The sequence below is a fragment of the Pieris napi genome, chromosome 19, assembly GCF_905475465.1.
Source record: "Pieris napi chromosome 19, ilPieNapi1.2, whole genome shotgun sequence".
Lineage (NCBI taxonomy): Eukaryota > Metazoa > Arthropoda > Insecta > Lepidoptera > Pieridae > Pieris > Pieris napi.
In genome coordinates this window covers 7,769,562-7,787,115 of record NC_062252.1, presented here as the reverse complement: position 1 = coordinate 7,787,115, position 17,554 = coordinate 7,769,562, and the positions used below count along the sequence as shown (strand labels likewise).

The 17,554-nt window shown below is 33.9% G+C and overlaps 1 protein-coding gene across 3 annotated transcripts in view; it reads right to left on the bottom strand.

The window, feature by feature from the left end:
• LOC125059313 (latrophilin Cirl) overlaps positions 1 to 17,554 on the bottom strand; it is a 305,022-nt gene that overhangs the window by 119,074 nt on the left and 168,394 nt on the right. For all 3 annotated transcript variants that reach the window (XM_047663686.1, XM_047663688.1, XM_047663687.1), the window contains exon 2: positions 8,671 to 9,003. In XM_047663686.1, the coding sequence (XP_047519642.1) occupies positions 8,671 to 8,968 (298 nt within the window). In that variant the 5' untranslated portion in view covers positions 8,969 to 9,003. The remainder of the gene's footprint in view (positions 1 to 8,670; positions 9,004 to 17,554) is intronic.

The window sequence follows — 17,554 nt, the reverse complement described above, 5'->3', positions numbered from 1 at the left end:
GGAAAACTCAATTCAATTTGCACAGATAAAAAATTGTAATAGCCATCATTCGCAACCTAATTTCTAAAGCGAATTCGGCCGACTGCCAGAAGATTACTTTTAGACATTCTAAAAGCATTACTGTTGACCTCTTTTGGATACGCATTGCGCCTTTGCATTTCTGTCAAATGCCTTTTATACTGTCCCATGTGTCATTTAAAAATAAATAATAAGGCGCTACAACCTTTTCAGGGCTGGGCCTTCAATTTCTGTTTCAGTTTCATTATCATTTATCAATTTAATAGGCAAGTGATCAACCTCCTAAGCCTAAAACACACCGTCGACTTTTTGGGTCTAAGGCAAGCCGGTTTTCTCACGATGTTTTCCTTCACCGTACGAGCGAGTGCTAACTAGAAAGAAAGTCCATTTGTACACAGCCGGGGATGGAACCTAGGACTAGCCACTAGGCTAGTTGGTAGTACTGTCCCTAAATCATTTGATATAATATATTTTACATAATTTTTGAATGATGTTCAGCAAATTATCAATCAAGATCGAGATCATTTAGTGTTTTGAATCCAATAACATTTTCGTTAATAACTATCACTAGTGCGTAATGATTTATTTATTAATGTGTCAAAGGTGTGTCAAATCGTATAATATTAAAATAAGGCTGCCCGTTTCTTATACCAGGCTAAAGCTTATATTTATACATCTTATAAAGTGATTTTTTTGGTTTGTTTTTTAAATATATTTGTACTTTTATCATGTATTTTTCCTTCTTTCATTCAAGTGAGAACACTAATAGAACCAATAAGTAACCCTTAAACAAAGTAACAGATATCGTACATGACAGGTTTTATTTGATGTCGTGATATTTAATTCGCAATAAAAACATATCAAAGGAAACGGTGTAGTACCTTCACTTCCGTTGACCTGAATATTTGTGTCAGTTGTTTCAAATATTCCTAACAATAGGAATGTTTATGGGTCATGGATATTGGGTTTTTGTTAACATGAAAGAGTTGTACGCTTAGTTATGACGACTCATTGGTCTAGTGGTTAGTACCCCTGACTGCGAATCCATGGGTCCCGGGTTCGATCCCCGGCTGAGACGAACATCGATGTGATGAGCATTTGGTGTTGAGCTTAGGTCTTGGGTGTTTAAATATGTATTTATATGTCTATCTATCTATAATATGTATGTATATCCGTTGCCTAGTACCCACTAGGTCAATTGGTGTGAATTGTCTTTAAAAAAAAAAAAAAAGTTATCAAAAGTCCTTTTATTAGCATCTATACCAATCAATTGTCTGTGGGCAAATAACATTGCTAAAGGATTTATATTTCACATTGAACTGTGTAATTGTCTATAGTAATTGAAGTATTTGGTCTCTTTCATCAAGTCACGTTTACGCGGTGATGAAAAGAGACAGATTATTTAGGTAAAACGGTGCAATTTTTTTTTTATGAGTTTACTAATTTGTTTTGTAAATTTAAAGGATTTTTAAGCAAGCGCAGAGTCAAATAATAAATTTTAATATTCAGTAGATAGTGATAGTGATAGAGGACAAATCTTTGTTTTTAATTTATTTTATTATTATTTATTACTCAAGATGTCATGTGGAACATGGTGTAATGGTTGCAGCTCCTTACAAACGTTATGTAAAACAAAAAACTTGGAGATTAAAATTAGTGGCGGAGCGTTTATTGCCAGTTCTTCTCTTCCGTTCTACGCCCTTGATTTGAGAACTGGCAGTAAATGTAAAATTAGAAGCATTTAATGCATTTTTTTTGACGTTCATAATTGTACATTTTGTTACCTACATGAATAAATGATTTTTGACTTTTGATTTTTGATTATCGGAGTAATATTTGATTTTTTTAAAGTTCTAAGATCTTATTTAAGTCACTAAGTAGTCAATATAGTCAAAATCTAATATAACGACATCGAAGGGACATATTATCGTTGGGACCTTTGATTTTGGTCAAAATAACCGGTATGTTGTTCTAAACGATGTCGTCGTAAACGGTTTTAACTACATGTAGAAGTAACACTACAAACTTTTAATGGTTCGCTAAATTGTTCTTTAAAGTATCTTTTTTCATCCATTGGTACACAAATAAAGGAAGGTAAGATAAAAAAAATGAAAATAGATAATTGGTTTTTATATATCGATGTGCGTTCTGCTTTTTAAATTTAAGCCGTCCGTTTTGACAACCTAAACCTTTCATACCTTGAAAATTGGGTAGCCATAATTTTAAGATGGCAGTCTAGTCCTCGGGCGGCTGTAATTGAAAACTGTAATAGCCACACAAAAATGGACCTTAAGCGTATACATTAAAGACGTTATTATATATATGAAATTGATAAAGGGATGATGGATTTGGTTTATTATATATGACGAGCGGCCCGTCCCGGCTGTATATTTATTTTTAAACATTTTTGTATTGAGATGTTCTTTATCTATTTTCTTATTTCATCAGTAGTTTTCGCAAAGATATTTTATAGGCATTTTTTACAACGAATTTTTAAAACCGGTCCAGTACTTTTATAACCATTTCGTTACAAACATACAAATCTTTCCTCTTTATAATATTAGTATAGATAACATGTGTATAAACCTAAAAGTGAGCTCTGTTTTATGGACCATATATTTATATTATACTTAACGACACGAATCAAAGGATCCTTAGGTAATTATGTTTTTTTTTATAGAACAGGGGTGAAACGGGGAAGAGACTCCCCTGATGATAAGTGATACCGCCACCCATGGACACTCAATGCCAGAGAGCTCGCGAGTGCGCTGCCGGCCTTTTAAGAAATGGTACGCTCTTTTCTTGAAGGACCCTTAGTCGAGTTGGTGTAATTAATTTAACAGTTTAAGTGTGAGAAAATGAAGTTCCTCAATACTTAATAATCTAGGTGTTGACAGATCTCTTTGTCTGTTTTATTAGCCGAAATAATTGTTATCCAGAAATCGAACCTAGGACATCAATGGCATCAGATAATTTATACAATAATATTCGTTCATAGTTTTTAAATTAAATTTGGATATTTTTTAAGCAAATGAATTTCTGTAATATCACTTTACAGATTCATAATATATTGAATAATACATTTCCGCAAAGGCAATATTAAATTTCCTCAAAGGCTGTCTACGCAACGTCCCGAGCCGTCTAACGGAGTTTCAATCGGCGGCGGTATCACTTAACATCACACGAGTCATCTGCCCACACTATATATATATACATATTTATACTTTCAAATATTTTTGTAGATTTCGCAAACAAAAAGTTTTTCTTTCCCGCATTATGGTCACGAAGAACGCTAACCACAACGCGGTCGAATACGAAATATTTTTCTCAAAAGCTTCATTGTAAAGTATAACATACCACATACAAAGCACAATTTGCTATATGTATATCTCTCTAGGCCTTAATGAAGGCGTCAACTGTCCTTTCATTAGGGCTGATTGCAATTTACCCGTTTAAAAAAAATAAAAAGGCTGAGGGGGAACTCATATTTGCGCGTCTGGATTAGAATTTTTTGGGACTTTTTAGAGATGTATTAAAATTTTCTCCTTTGCTTCAAGTTATATGATCTTCTAGTAATTATTCCCTGTACTACTACTACTGTAGAAAACATTTAGCTATGTTTATCAAAAATCATTTATTCATATAGGTAACACAATGTACACATATGAACGTCAAAAAGAAATTCATATTAAATGCTTCTCATTTACATTTAATACCAGTTTCCCAACAATGGAACAGAAGAACTGGCAAAAAACTCTCCGCTACTCTTTTTAATCACCAAGTTTTACATATGTAAGGAGCTGCAACCATTACACCATGTACCACATGACATCTTAAGTGTATCTGTTATATTTATGTAACTAGTAATATTTAGAAGGTGAGAATATAAAACGAATGTGAATTGTTCGATTGGCATTGGTCAACAATCAATACGTGTTACACGAGACATGACATAAGGCTGATGTTAAGTGATACCACTGCCCATGGACACTGACATTACAACACGGCTCGCAAATACGTTGCCGGCCTTTTAAAAATTGGTACGCATTGTTCTTGAAGGATACTAAGTTGAATTGGTTCGGAGATACGTAATAACCAAAAGCAACCAGATCTAAATAAGCGTACAGCGCGACCCCAAGGTATCGCTAAGCGCTACGGGTATTGAAATACCTACATCGAACTTGCATACAAAAACGTCGGTAGCGCTGTTGCAATTGGAAGTTATATAGTACAGGCGCTGGTCCGTTTTCAAACAGTATCATTATAATACAGTGAGGAAGTGAGGACACAGGTACCTCGAATAAAAATATTTTTACATACAATTTTAAAACTCTCATCTGATATTAATTACTATTATACATAAAATATAACAGGTTCAGAGATTTTCGTGATTTAATGAAAATGACAAGAGTATCATTAAGTGAAACGTGATAATTACCAAGTTTTCGGTTTTTTTTGGACAGAAAAGGCTTTGAAAATGACGAACTTTTTAACGCTTACAAAGGTAGGATAATGATCTTTTTTAATCCTTATGACGTGTTAATTATGTTAATGGAGCGTTGCAGGCACGACGTGAAATGAGAAAATTTATGAAAATTTTCGCGGACTTTTTTAAAAACAGAACACTCCGTGATAAACGCCGAGTTAAACATTGTGTCTCATAAATTACTTAAAATTCTATACTTCTATGTTTAAAAAATGGGAAGATTTTTTTAAAGTACATTTAAAAGGTTCTATCATCTAAATTACGGTGTTGATTAAATATCCTGTGTAGTTTTATTAAATTGAAAGAAATCACTTTTATACCGGATTGAAGTTATGTATTATTATAAATTTACAATTATTTTGCATAAATTTAAATTTGCATGTTTTACAGCGTGCGTGGTTTTTTTACACGGTGACTGAAGACAAAAGGTGTTGAATGTCAAAAAGTATCACAGCTGTAGAAAAAGTTGCATTATCTGTATTTATTTCCCCGGAATTGGTATCAATTGTCTAAACCAAGTTTTTGACAATGAATTGGTTTAGCAAAAGATTTCATATAAAATGTCTCCTACATAAATTCAATGCAAACATATTTGAAGAAACTAGAGCAAGCAACTAAAGCTAAGATACAACTTAAGCTAAATACTAAATCCCAACTAAATGCAAGTCAAGTTTCAATTTATCAACGAGAGATGGCGCTGAATGTATGAATGAATTGAAAGTTAGATTACACAATTTAAATTCCCTCCTCATGCAAAATAGGCAAAGATGAGGGAGAATATATTACGAAGGGAGGTTTAGTTGAAATATTTACCTCCGGAGTTTGGAAGTTCAGCGGGGCGGAGTGAAGTCATAATGGATTATGATTTGATTGGAGTACTTTAGCTTTTTTCAATCGGCTTGCGAATTGTTTATCATATGTGTTTAACGATCTGTGAGGAGATGTGATCTCCTATAGTGCGATCTTTCGAAGGCGATCAATCAATTTTTGATTCTGAACAATGGACTTGGTTCTTTACAAAGGCAAGCACCAATTTGCTATTTGTTTATTTTTGTTATATATATAGTCTAGTAGACTCGGCCAAGCGTTGCTGTGGCTAAGGTTTTTCTTATATTACATAGTAGTAAACTATTCAAGAGAAAAGGCAGGAGAACACCAATCGACCATGCTTTCTTTTGTGGTTATGCCATTAAATTATAGCTTATGTGAAATCTTGGTAATTATTTTGATAAGGATCAATACCTAGGTACGAATAAAGAGCCTTTTCTAGCGGTGGTATTTTAATAAAAAAATATTAATAAAAGGCTTAATTAAACGCTTATTGTGACGTAACTATAAAAGGTAGAGACATGCTGTTGGGGCATTTTTTAAAGATAGTGATGTGTCCTGAAAAATTGTGAGACATCATTTTGTTCTATCATTAATAGTTTTCGCAGCGCACACGATTGAAGGAAGTTTTTTGTTTATTTTTTTACACCTTGGGTTAGATTATTCAAGTTTTAGTAAGCATCCCTAATTTTTTTTGAAAATGAAACATAGTCTATATCACTCGGGAATAGTGTAGCTTGCCAACGGTGAAAGAATTTTTGAAATCGGTCCAGTAGTTTCGGAGCCTATTCATTTCAAACAAAAAAAAAATCAAACCTTTCCTCTTTATTATATTAGTATAGATATATAATGATAGTTGCTGAGAGCAGTGTTGGCATAGTGAAGTCTGCGACTTACATCCTTGCGACGTTCGAAGCCCGGCTGTGTACTAATACTTTTTCGCACTCGCGGTGAAGAAAAACATCATGAGAAATGTCGGTAGACAGCGCCTATCAGATACAGACGACTGATCACTTACTAGCTTATTATTAAAAACAAATGATCACGATTTAGATTGAGATAGAGAACGGTGGTTAAACCAGTGGCGCTACAACACTTTCCGGGCATCCGTTCCTTGTCGGCTTTATATGCTGTCTCTGAACATCGGCGATTTTAACCATACCTGACGTGCCTGTTTAAAACTAAGCATTTCTCTAAAAGCTGGTGTTTATTAGATCTAGAATGTTCGAACATCCGACATCATGGTTAAGAGTCGCGCGCCTAGCCATTTTATATATGTATTTCGTAACAGCTAACATAAATTAAGATATAACCAGAGATCGAATACATAAAAAGGTTGAAACATAAGGAAAAATTCAAAAAATTATTAAATGCATTTTAAGTAATACCTCATTCGGCTGTTGTGTACAAGTGCGAGTATGTACGTAAAGGTGTCTATGTGGGGTCTGCTCAATGCTCATGCAGGTGATTTAGGGCTATGGATATTCTTAATACGCCTTAAGCATATTCCGCGATAATCAAGTCAAGGCTTAATATTGGTCATTGCCATGATACAATGATAAAAAGGATTTGGCTATGACTCAAAAGATTTCTAAAAACAATTAGCACCTTTTTATTTACTTAAACATTTAGAATGTAAATGTTAATTAGTCAGTAGCCGAAATTAGTCATATGAATGAGCGAATGATTTTTTTTAATTTAAACAAAGCTACCCAAGTGAGTTATATCACATTATTTAAGTGTTCTTGTGACTTAATAAGCATCACATTCAGTCGAAAATTATGCCCTAGTTTCTGTGAACGTTGAACTAAAGGTCCATTGTCTACGCTAGAGATGGTGTCTTGCATATTTTGCTATAAACACAAGTCGCGAATTGCTGTCATCTAACTATAACGACTTGAAAGTTTCCCGTTCATTTTAAAAATCGTTTGTAATAGTCGCATACGCATATGTACGATAATCCGTAAAAATAAGTAACAGCTCTCAGTGGCGCTACAACCTTTTTAGGCCTGGGCCTCAGATTTCCGTATCTGTTTCATGATCATTGTCAATTTAATAGGCAAGGTGAGCCTCCTGTGACTGTAACATATCCTCACGATGTCCTTCGTCGATGATCCTTAACCGTTCGAGCGAATGTTAGAAGCTCACATAGACAGAAAGTCCAAGAACATATAACCTCAAGGATGAGAGTCCCACGCTGAAGCCACTACTGCTCTCAATTAACTATTGATACTATATCACAAATAAACAAGATTGGAGTATGTCAAAATGGAGCGTTCTTCTTCGGTTGAAAATTAAACACAAAGATATAAATACACACAGCTTATCCTTAGGCAATTCGTTTAGGATCTCCGCCATTAAGTTGTGGAATAGGCTGCCCGATTTCATACGATTGGCTACCTCCATAACATCTTTTAAAACTCTTCATCATAAACATTTCTTAACCATATCCTATCCTGCTCAATCATGACTTTTGTAATTTAGTCCAAGCGCCCCAACCAAAATAGTAGGTTCGTTATTCAACGTTCTAGAGAACGGATTTTTTTTTGGAATATGTTCAGGGGTGTCCCCTGAATGTAAATCCAAGTTGGCGTCATGACTTAATAGCGCTTAAAGTCGGAAACACACTTACGTGTCATGGCGTGTCGTGACGCGCCAGAAGCATATTTTAATATGATTAGACAGAACGTGTTGCGACACGACACAACATGCAAATATGTTTCTAATCATATTAAATGTATGAAACCAATATGCTTCTGGCGCGTCACGACACGCCACGACACGTAAGTGTGTTTCCGACTTTAGCCGCCATCTTGAAAAACGCGCCAACTTGGATTTACATTCAGGGGACACCCCTGAACATATTCCAAAAAAAAATCCGTTCTCTAGTACTTTGCAAAAAAAAAAACCCGGCGCTTGGACTAAGTAATTCTTGTACTTCTTATTCTTTTGTATTGCATCATTCATGAATCCGTGAGATTAGCTTTATAGTTTTTTTGTATTATTTTAGATTTAGGTTCTATATTTTTTATAAGATTTGGTTATGCACTTATTGTACTTGACCCATCATATTGTTTTTTTAGTTTTTCCCACACTAGGGTTGCCTGGAAGAGATACCTTAAAATTTTTATGTATGTAACATAATACTGTTTATATATTGTTTTTGTATAAACGTAACGAAACGTGAATAAATAACATATATTTTGTAGCTATATACTTTACAGTCAGTAATAATCATTGTTACAATTATATGCTTTGCACCATTAGTGCATATTAATAAGCACCGTTTGTGATAGTACGTGTCTTACTTCTTAAAACTAAATATAAAAAAACCTTACCTGCACTTCTCGCCTCGACACGCAGTCTCGTATCAACGAATATCGTCACTAACAATAACAATAACAACGTCTTAAACCTCCAGCACCGGCAAACAATTCTTCTAATCACACTATATTCACTAGTATTGTCTAATTTATTACTATCACACACACGTTTCCTATGATCTACATATCCTCTGTCTTCTAGTAGGTTCTTTAGCAGACTTCTCTGGCTTCTAGAAGGGTCCAGAAGGTTACTGTTGGTGAATTTGTTAGGTGATTCCCCAATCATGATTGGATTGGTGTCTGTGTTATTCATTTGTTTTGTCAAATCGCCGCATGGTTTTGTTGCATCTGGAACAAAGGTTTTTGATTAAAAAGTGCTTTTAATTTTTCCTGTTACTTGGAATTGTATTATTTATTTCCTTATATATATACTAGTGGACCCCACAGACGTTGTCCTGCATGATATTTCAAGCTATTAGGATATTAAAGTATGAAAGTACCGACTGCAGCGCCACCTGCCGGGCTGATTTGTGAATCTAAACTATTCCCAGATCCCCTTGAACACACACAAAAAATTTCATCAAAATCGGTCCAGTCGTTTGAGAGAAGTTCAGTGACATACACACTCACAGAAGAATTATATATATAAAGATATACAATATACATAGTATTATTAATAATAAAAAATGAGTATATATAAAGTTAAAAGAAATTTAAAAAGTTTGGTCACTGTGTCAGTGTACCTTTAACGCTGGCAGCATTTCCTCGCTGGATTGCGATACTTATTCTTTGAGCGAGGAAAGCACCAGCTCTGGGGTCACCGGTACTATCTACCAGGCGACCACTTAAATCTTTTATTCGTGCCTGTGCACTTGAACCCCACGGCCTAAGAGGCTCTACTCTAAAGGGAAAAAGTCAAAATTGGAGGAAAGACTTATATTTGAGACATTTATTATTTTTCGTCTTTTTATAACCCTACTTTGTTGGAAGAGATCGCTTGTTAGTTATAAAGCCGCCCAATGCATCCCTGATATAATTTTTTATATATGACTAGCTGGCCTGGCGAACATCGTACCGCCTAACAGTCGATTCTTTATTTTTTTTTAATACTTATTCTGCTATTCGGGACACCGGTCTAGCTAAGATAAAAAAAAGAAAGTTGATAGGACAACAAATACATTATGTCAAAAAATAAAAATTTACCTTCCCGGAACCCCTCCACTCACACTTGAACCTTATGATATGGTATTAAAGTTCAAATTGACTTTTAAGTATTATTACGTATATTATGTATGGGAATATAGAAAAGTGTTGTTTTTAGACTTTTACACTCAATTTTTTTAATTTTCCTCTTCGTAAGAACTATCCTCGTACTTCAAAGAATATTATAAAAAAAGAATTGGCCAAATCGGTCAAGCCGTTTTCATGATATGTCGTGACAACGGAAAACGGCTTTCATTTTTATATAGATGTAACAAAGTTTTAATAAATAAATAAATTTTATTCAAGCAAAGTCGCGGGTATCCGTTGTACTAAATTAAATACGTATCACGGAACACATGTATCCCGTTTGAAGTGTGAACAGAGTAAACAGCACTTAGCAAATTGACAGTTATCGAGAATTATCGCCCTTTCACAAAAACCTAATGAAATAAAAACATCCGAGAGAGATAGAAGATCTCATTCATCAGTTTTGATTAGGGTTGTCACATTAACAAGAAATTACGATTGTAACTAGAATGGATTCGACCTTTTTGGGTAAATGGACTATTGTAAATATACTTAATTTTGGTACTTTTGTGTGTTAATGGTGCGTTTATTGCGTATTGAAATAAATTTTATGAATAAGTACAATGTTTCTAAGATATATTTAGTATAATTATTTTATTAATTACATACTAGCATTCAGTCCCGATTTCGCATGGTATATTTTATTAAATATGTTGACTAATATATGACTTAGTATTGTCTTTTATTGACATAACTTCTACACATTTAAAGAAAACACTTTTTTACCGGATTGAAGTTATGTTCAATCCGGTAAAAAAGTGTTTTCTTCAAATGTATATGACTTTTTTGTATTTGATGTCTTCTATAAAACTGTCGCTCTATTATCAATAGTTTCCGCAGCTTAATCGATATAGGGATTTTTATTTGGATTTTTTATAATCGAAGTTTTCATATGGATAGCTTATGTGTATCAGGGATAATGCAGTTATCTAATGTTGTATGATTTTTTTAAAACAAACAATCAAATCCTCCACTCTCTTCCACTTTATAATATTAGTGTAGATAACAAGGTGTCGAGTCTAACGTGTGGTTGATATAGAAGATATTTAATAATATTCACAAAAGTAACTGAACTAAATTAAAGAGAGATTAATTAGGCAATGAAGTTCTCTTACGAAATAGCTGACTGTACTTATAACAGGCAACTACCGATGTATTTTTCATCTGTTTTAGATATACATATGCCATAATATATTACACATTACTTATTTAATATTAACGAAATCGTGGATTATGTAATCGCAAAATGACTAGCATTTTGAGCTAGTGTAATTTACAACCACAAGTTCATAACTTTAAGTACCACTTTTCAAAGTATGGTTGTTCTTTTAGTTTTCGAAAACAAATTTTTAGTAGTTACTAAATTTGTAAAATATATACTTAAAACAAAATTAATACTATGTTAATGTAAAATGTATGTGTAAATTAAGAATGTATATTAATAGCTTTTAGAGTAGGCGTGCCAAGATCGGGTGGCAGAGGAAGCTTAAGGAGGTGTAGTAGTCGAAGACCAGCTCAACTTAGGTACATCTAGAAGGACAGTAGAAAGCCAGTGCCAATTGCAAGGACAGAGAGCGCTGAAAGTTTCTTGTTTCGAACATTTTTTGGATCCCACAACCAACGGTCTCTCCGCCTATACATCTTTACACAAGACTTCATTACTTACATTGCTAACTTTTACTAAAAAAAAATTTCTACTAGTTACTTCTACTATTATTTCATTCCTTTTCTTTCTTTTTTTGCGACTGAGGCGCAAACTAGCTGCTGTGGTCCCTGGCAGAATGGCCAGCGCTGTTGAACATTCTGCTCCTCAGCATAATGCCAGGGCCAATTAGAGCCACAGCACACACGCATTACACACTTAAAACAAACCGAATGGGAAAAGAAAATAAAATTGATATCTCTCATACTTTTTATTTAATTATTGTTATTTTGTGTGTGTGTGTGTTTTTGGTAGTAATAAATGTCAAAGTAGGACTCCTATACGTCAGAAACGTTTTTACTGTCCTGTTAGTAAGTACAAAATAGCTGTTATTATTGTAGGTCTTCATAAATAAAATACAGCTTATACGGTTGGCATAAAACTACTAGACTTTAAAGTCACACAAAATTAAATGTGTCAAATTGTAAGAATATTTAAAGACACCTGCTTCAGTACTCGCCGTAACGGTCGGGTAAGACTTGAGTTAACAAGGTTTGGAGCTCGTTATATTTGATCGATAAAGTGTCTAAGAAGCCATTATTTATGAGCTGATTTTGAAGCAAGTTGGATCTGGTGTTAGGAGCTAATGATGTGGTGACTAAATCGGTTTTTTACGGGTTATTTCAAATGGGAATAAGGATCTGGAGTATATATATTCTCATCCCAGGCTTGCGTGTATTAATATCGAGTGTACCGAATTTGGTCTCACCAAATTAACGCTGTGTACTGGAATATATTTCTTGTATATTACTTCTGTTTATTTATTTACACTTAGTTACCTTATACAAAAACATACATACAAAAAAAACGGGTTACATAAGCTATTAGGCCTTATCGCTAACAAGCAATTTCTTCCAGGCAACCCTAATATGGAACAATAGAAAAAGAAACACCCACAGAGGGTAGAGTACAAGAAGTGCATAAATAATTAACAAAAACTCAAAATAACATATAACACTACATATAACTAAGTTAAAATCTAAAGATAAAACAGAAACAAAAAAAATAAACAATAATATTTATAAATAAAAATGGAAACGCTAATCCAAGGGTTAATTGAATCACAATTAATAATATAAAAGTAGTAGCAAATGACGAGGCAGAAGAAAAATTATCAAAAAGAAGATTTATGTTTTGTGTTAATAAATATTCTCTAAATCAAATCTTTAATATGAATAAACATAAGTTATGTCTATTAGTACCGGCCCTCCCCGCAAATTCGCCCGTGTGGATTTCGTGAATTTGTTGCAACCCTCACGTGAAGTCGATATTACTTCAGTCATTTTACATAAAACCATATTCAATACAGCTAATACTACAGAACCTTTATTTCTAAAAACGGTAAGTTAGTTTTGGATGTATCGCTCTCAAACTATTTTGTAAAATGTGTCGCTTAGGTCTGGGCCTCAGATTTCTGCATCAGTGTCATTATCATTTGTCAATCAGGGCAAGTAATCAGCCTCCTGTGCCTGACACACGCTGTCGCCTTTTTGGGTCTATGGCATTCCTTCACTGTTCGAGCGAATGTTGAATGCGCACATATAGGGGAAAAGCCGGATAGTTGCCCCACTTTTCGAAAAAGCTTTATATTTTTTAAATATGAACTTGCTGAAAATTATTTAGTATGTATCTCGCAACATTGGTCTTTTATCTTCTATAAAAGCCTATTTTCGTATACATAATTAACAATGGTTTTGAATAAATACTGTTTTATTTCACCTCTCAGAAAAGGGATAGTTGCCTACTATGGCGGATAGTAGCCTAGCGTAGAAAATGCTTCGGGGGATACTTGCCTCGTGCGTTTTTATTTTGGATAGAAATAAATTTATATCAATTAGAGTAATCTTTATTATTTATTTAACAGTCTTTATAATTTACTGAGATATTTTATTAAGTACAATTTGAATTATTAAGAAACAACAGTAATTTTTCTCCTTTTTCACCGGAAGTAACTGATTTAACTGCTTTAGCACCTTTCTTAGTTAATACTTTACCAATTTTATTATTGAGTTGGACACCGCTTTCATCCATGTTAAATATTTTATCTGGCTTATCCAGAAAATTATTCTCAGTTAAAATAGTTGTCAAGAGTTTGAAAAAAATTTGCAACTTCTGTTCTGTTGAGACCCTTCGCTCTTTCAATTGATAAACCCTCAGCTTGTCTCAAAGTTATATCAGGATTTTAGCCATTGAGGTCCAGCCATTTTACTCTCATTAATAAAGTTGTGCTTTAATCCCAACTTGGTCTCAATTTTTCGAAGGCAAGTGTTAAGCTATCTTCTGTCCAGTTGATGTTGATGATGCATTTTGCTTATCTATAATAAATATATAAAACTGTGAAGTAGATATATATTTAATTTACAACAAGTTAGAGACAAAGTAAATTCGAATAAACACCAAAAAAACAGCAAAAAAATAAAATCCGTCTTTGCTTGTTAAGAAATGTTTAGTCACTCTAGGGGCAACTATCCGCGACAGTAAGCAGGGCGACTATCCTTTTTGATGCGGATACTTGCCCTTTTTATTTGCGAAATAAATAAAAATTATTTAGCAATAAAACATGATAAACAGTGTAATTTAAACTCTAATGCATGCAAAGAAACAAAAAGTTGACTGAAACCACGATCAGTAATAAAAATATTCAATAGAAATTACTTACCAATATAAATATAACGCCCGTCAAAGTTTCGGCGCGGAAGATTTTTGCTTACACGTACAAAACACTTGGGCCTATTCCGATGGCTTACGTGGCATTTAGGCCTGAAGGGCAGTCACTACTTATTGTAGTAAAGCGCCAATACAAATTATAATCTTAACATAGTTTTTTAAACACCGGGGCATGTATCCCACCGAGGCAACTATCCGGCTTTTACCCTACATACAGTCAATTAGTGCTCAGCCGATGATCTAACCTACGGATGAGAGTCGCACGCTGAAGCTACTAGGCCAACACTGCTCTGCGAGGCTATATATAATACTAGCAGACCGGCCAAGCATTGCTGTGGCTAAGGTTTTTGTTATATTACATAGTAGTAAACTATTCAAGGGAAACGGTAGGAGAACTTATGTGAAACGTTGATACTTGGAACTTTTAACATTTAACATCTGTTAGAATTGTATCAAATAATAAACAAATATTTGCAATAAAATAATACTGCTAAATTGAGATATAAGCTACACACGGTGTGCAAATTTGATTGTAATCGGTTCGGTAGTTTCGGAGTTCATAGCGGACAAACAACGTGACACGTAATTTATATATATTAAGATAGCTAGAACAAATCGAGTCCAGTCATCAATAAAGTAACTGTAAATCTATGAGTTTAAGGTTTTTACAATACAAATCATTTAAAACCTATTCCTTGCTTAAAACATTTATAAATTGTTAGACATATACCATTTTCCAACGGAAAACAATACAGCTTACAACAGACTCATTAATAATTTCCACTGTCCAAGTCTCAATATCTAAAACAGGAGTAAAGAGGGGTTTCACACCTGCGTCCCAATGGCCCCTTGGATAAATGACTGTGTGTTTAAGCTTAGAAACGTTTCGGGAAACTATATAAATAAGGCACCTACGATATTTTAACTTGTAAGTTTTTTTATTTATTATGGCAAACTTCGTTTTGCCATGTATATTACTAGGAAACATTTTTTAGTTCAATAAAAATAACTATCTACTATAATAAAAAATAGGGGTTGATCGTAGAGCGGTGACCATTAAGGGTTGTATGTATTTTTGTATATCATAAAAAAATAAAAACAAAAAGTTTTGTCTAAAAAATAAAAATTTAGGGGGGTAATGAATATGCATAAAAATTCATAAGAATCGCTCGAGCCGTTTTAGAAGAGTATGGGAACGAACATTGTGACACGAGAATTTTATATACTAGATGAAAAATTTACTCAAAATACAAAGACTCGTGTAATGTCTTAACATGTAACAATAAGAACACTTGATTGAACACATATTGATTTTTGACATCTCAAAATTGTCTACAAATTGAATATACCAAACCGCCATAATGGGTTTTTAATAACAGACCTGTTCTTAACATAAGTTTAGATGTTTAATGTTAATTGACATACGTAAAATGCCAAGACAGTATATTAAATAATAATCATCATCATTAATTCAAAGAGTTAATTTTGTTTTTAAGTATTATCAGTATTGCAGCTGAAATGGAAATGGGCAGGCTTTATTGCAAGGTGTACAGATTAAAGATAGTCCGCCGAAGCCACACTGGAGGAAACTGGACCTCCAGAAAGAGAAACGTGGGAAGACCACCGCATAACATGGTTACGGATTCTGGGGAGAAATGGCCGAAGGAAGCTAAGAATAGATCCCAATGGAAAGTTCAGGAGGAGGGCTTTACCCAAAAGAACTCCATACTGCAGAACACAAAGAAACTAACACCCATTTTATATGTAATCTTTAACAGTATTAAATTAAAGTGGCTATATTATTATAGTATTGTAATGAATCGACGCTTCGAGAAATTGTGACCTATTTGTGTTCCACGGCTACATAAATTTCCCCATTTTTTTTATTAATTAAAAATTATATATTTCAATTAACAAAACATAGATTTCACGCTTCAGTAATTGAAATATAACTTTATTATTACTATGTAGTTTAAGAAAATTGTGAATACTGTATATTTGTTTATTCAGACTTGATCGAAACATAATAAATAATCACAATGTAAAACATATTCACTGAGTCGATTAAACTTTGTGAAAGCCTTTTAATACAAATATTGCAACTATATACCGTTGACAACTTATCTCAAAAGGTTTTATGTATTATTTATAGTGCGATAAATAAGACAAACAAACCCATAGCCCGCAACGAAATAAAGTTCACGCGTAATAAAACTGGTGCAATGTACCCATATATCATGCCACCTGCAGGATCCCAGGTCCAAACGGCCCCCGGGGACACAAACAATTTTTAGACCCCCCAACAAACGGGATATTTTGTCGTTAGTATGAAAATATTGAACGTGCGTGATCCTGTACTAAGCTATATATATGTATATGAAAACTTATGAAAAGGGGACTGTCGTCAGGTGAAATAGGATACCATAGGGTATCATAGTTATTATTTTATTACAGTCAAATATATATTTTATTATTAATAACCCACAAAGTACACTTGGCTCTATGTTTTAGTTTCAAAACCGAAGTAATGGTTAAAGAAGCGATTTTTGAGGTGAATTCAAATTCAATGTTCCCATGAAGATTCTGTATGCAATGAGCATTTGAGGAACACGAGACATATTGGGTCATTTTAATGGAATCTCGCTGTTGGCCTTAAGGGCCTTTATAGCTCAGCTCGGGCTCTTTTGGCGAGCGTAGCTCAGCTGGAATGGGCGTTTTTCCAGACTAGCGCAGGGGCGTATCCTGCGAGACTCGGACCTCGGCTTGGGCCGAAGGTGCGAAGTAAAGGTCCTTCCCCGGTGAAAGGTTTTTACCCTAATCTGTTTGTTAAGTCCTACCATAGAACAATTACTTTTAACTCAAATGACATATGTCAATATGTCATGTGTCTGTCAAATGAGAATGTCAATGTCTCTATGCTGACTGTCATGTATCGACTATATCTCAAAGGTGAAAAAATTAAACCCTCGGATAGAGAAAACCCTTGATAAATGTAGCTAAGTTTTCAATGTTTTCCACAGAGCAAATATATCAAACAGTCAAGTACAGAAATAAGAAAATAAAAGTTGCTATCATACCCAGGTGCAGCGCTCAGATGTTCTCATTAATCTTGTCTGCGGAAACTAACCAATTATATCGTATTTTCCAAATACAAATGTCTTGAAATCGTTGTGTATATTTTCTCTCAGTACATTTTCTTTATGGATCATTTGTATAAAATATAGTAACCATAAAATGATA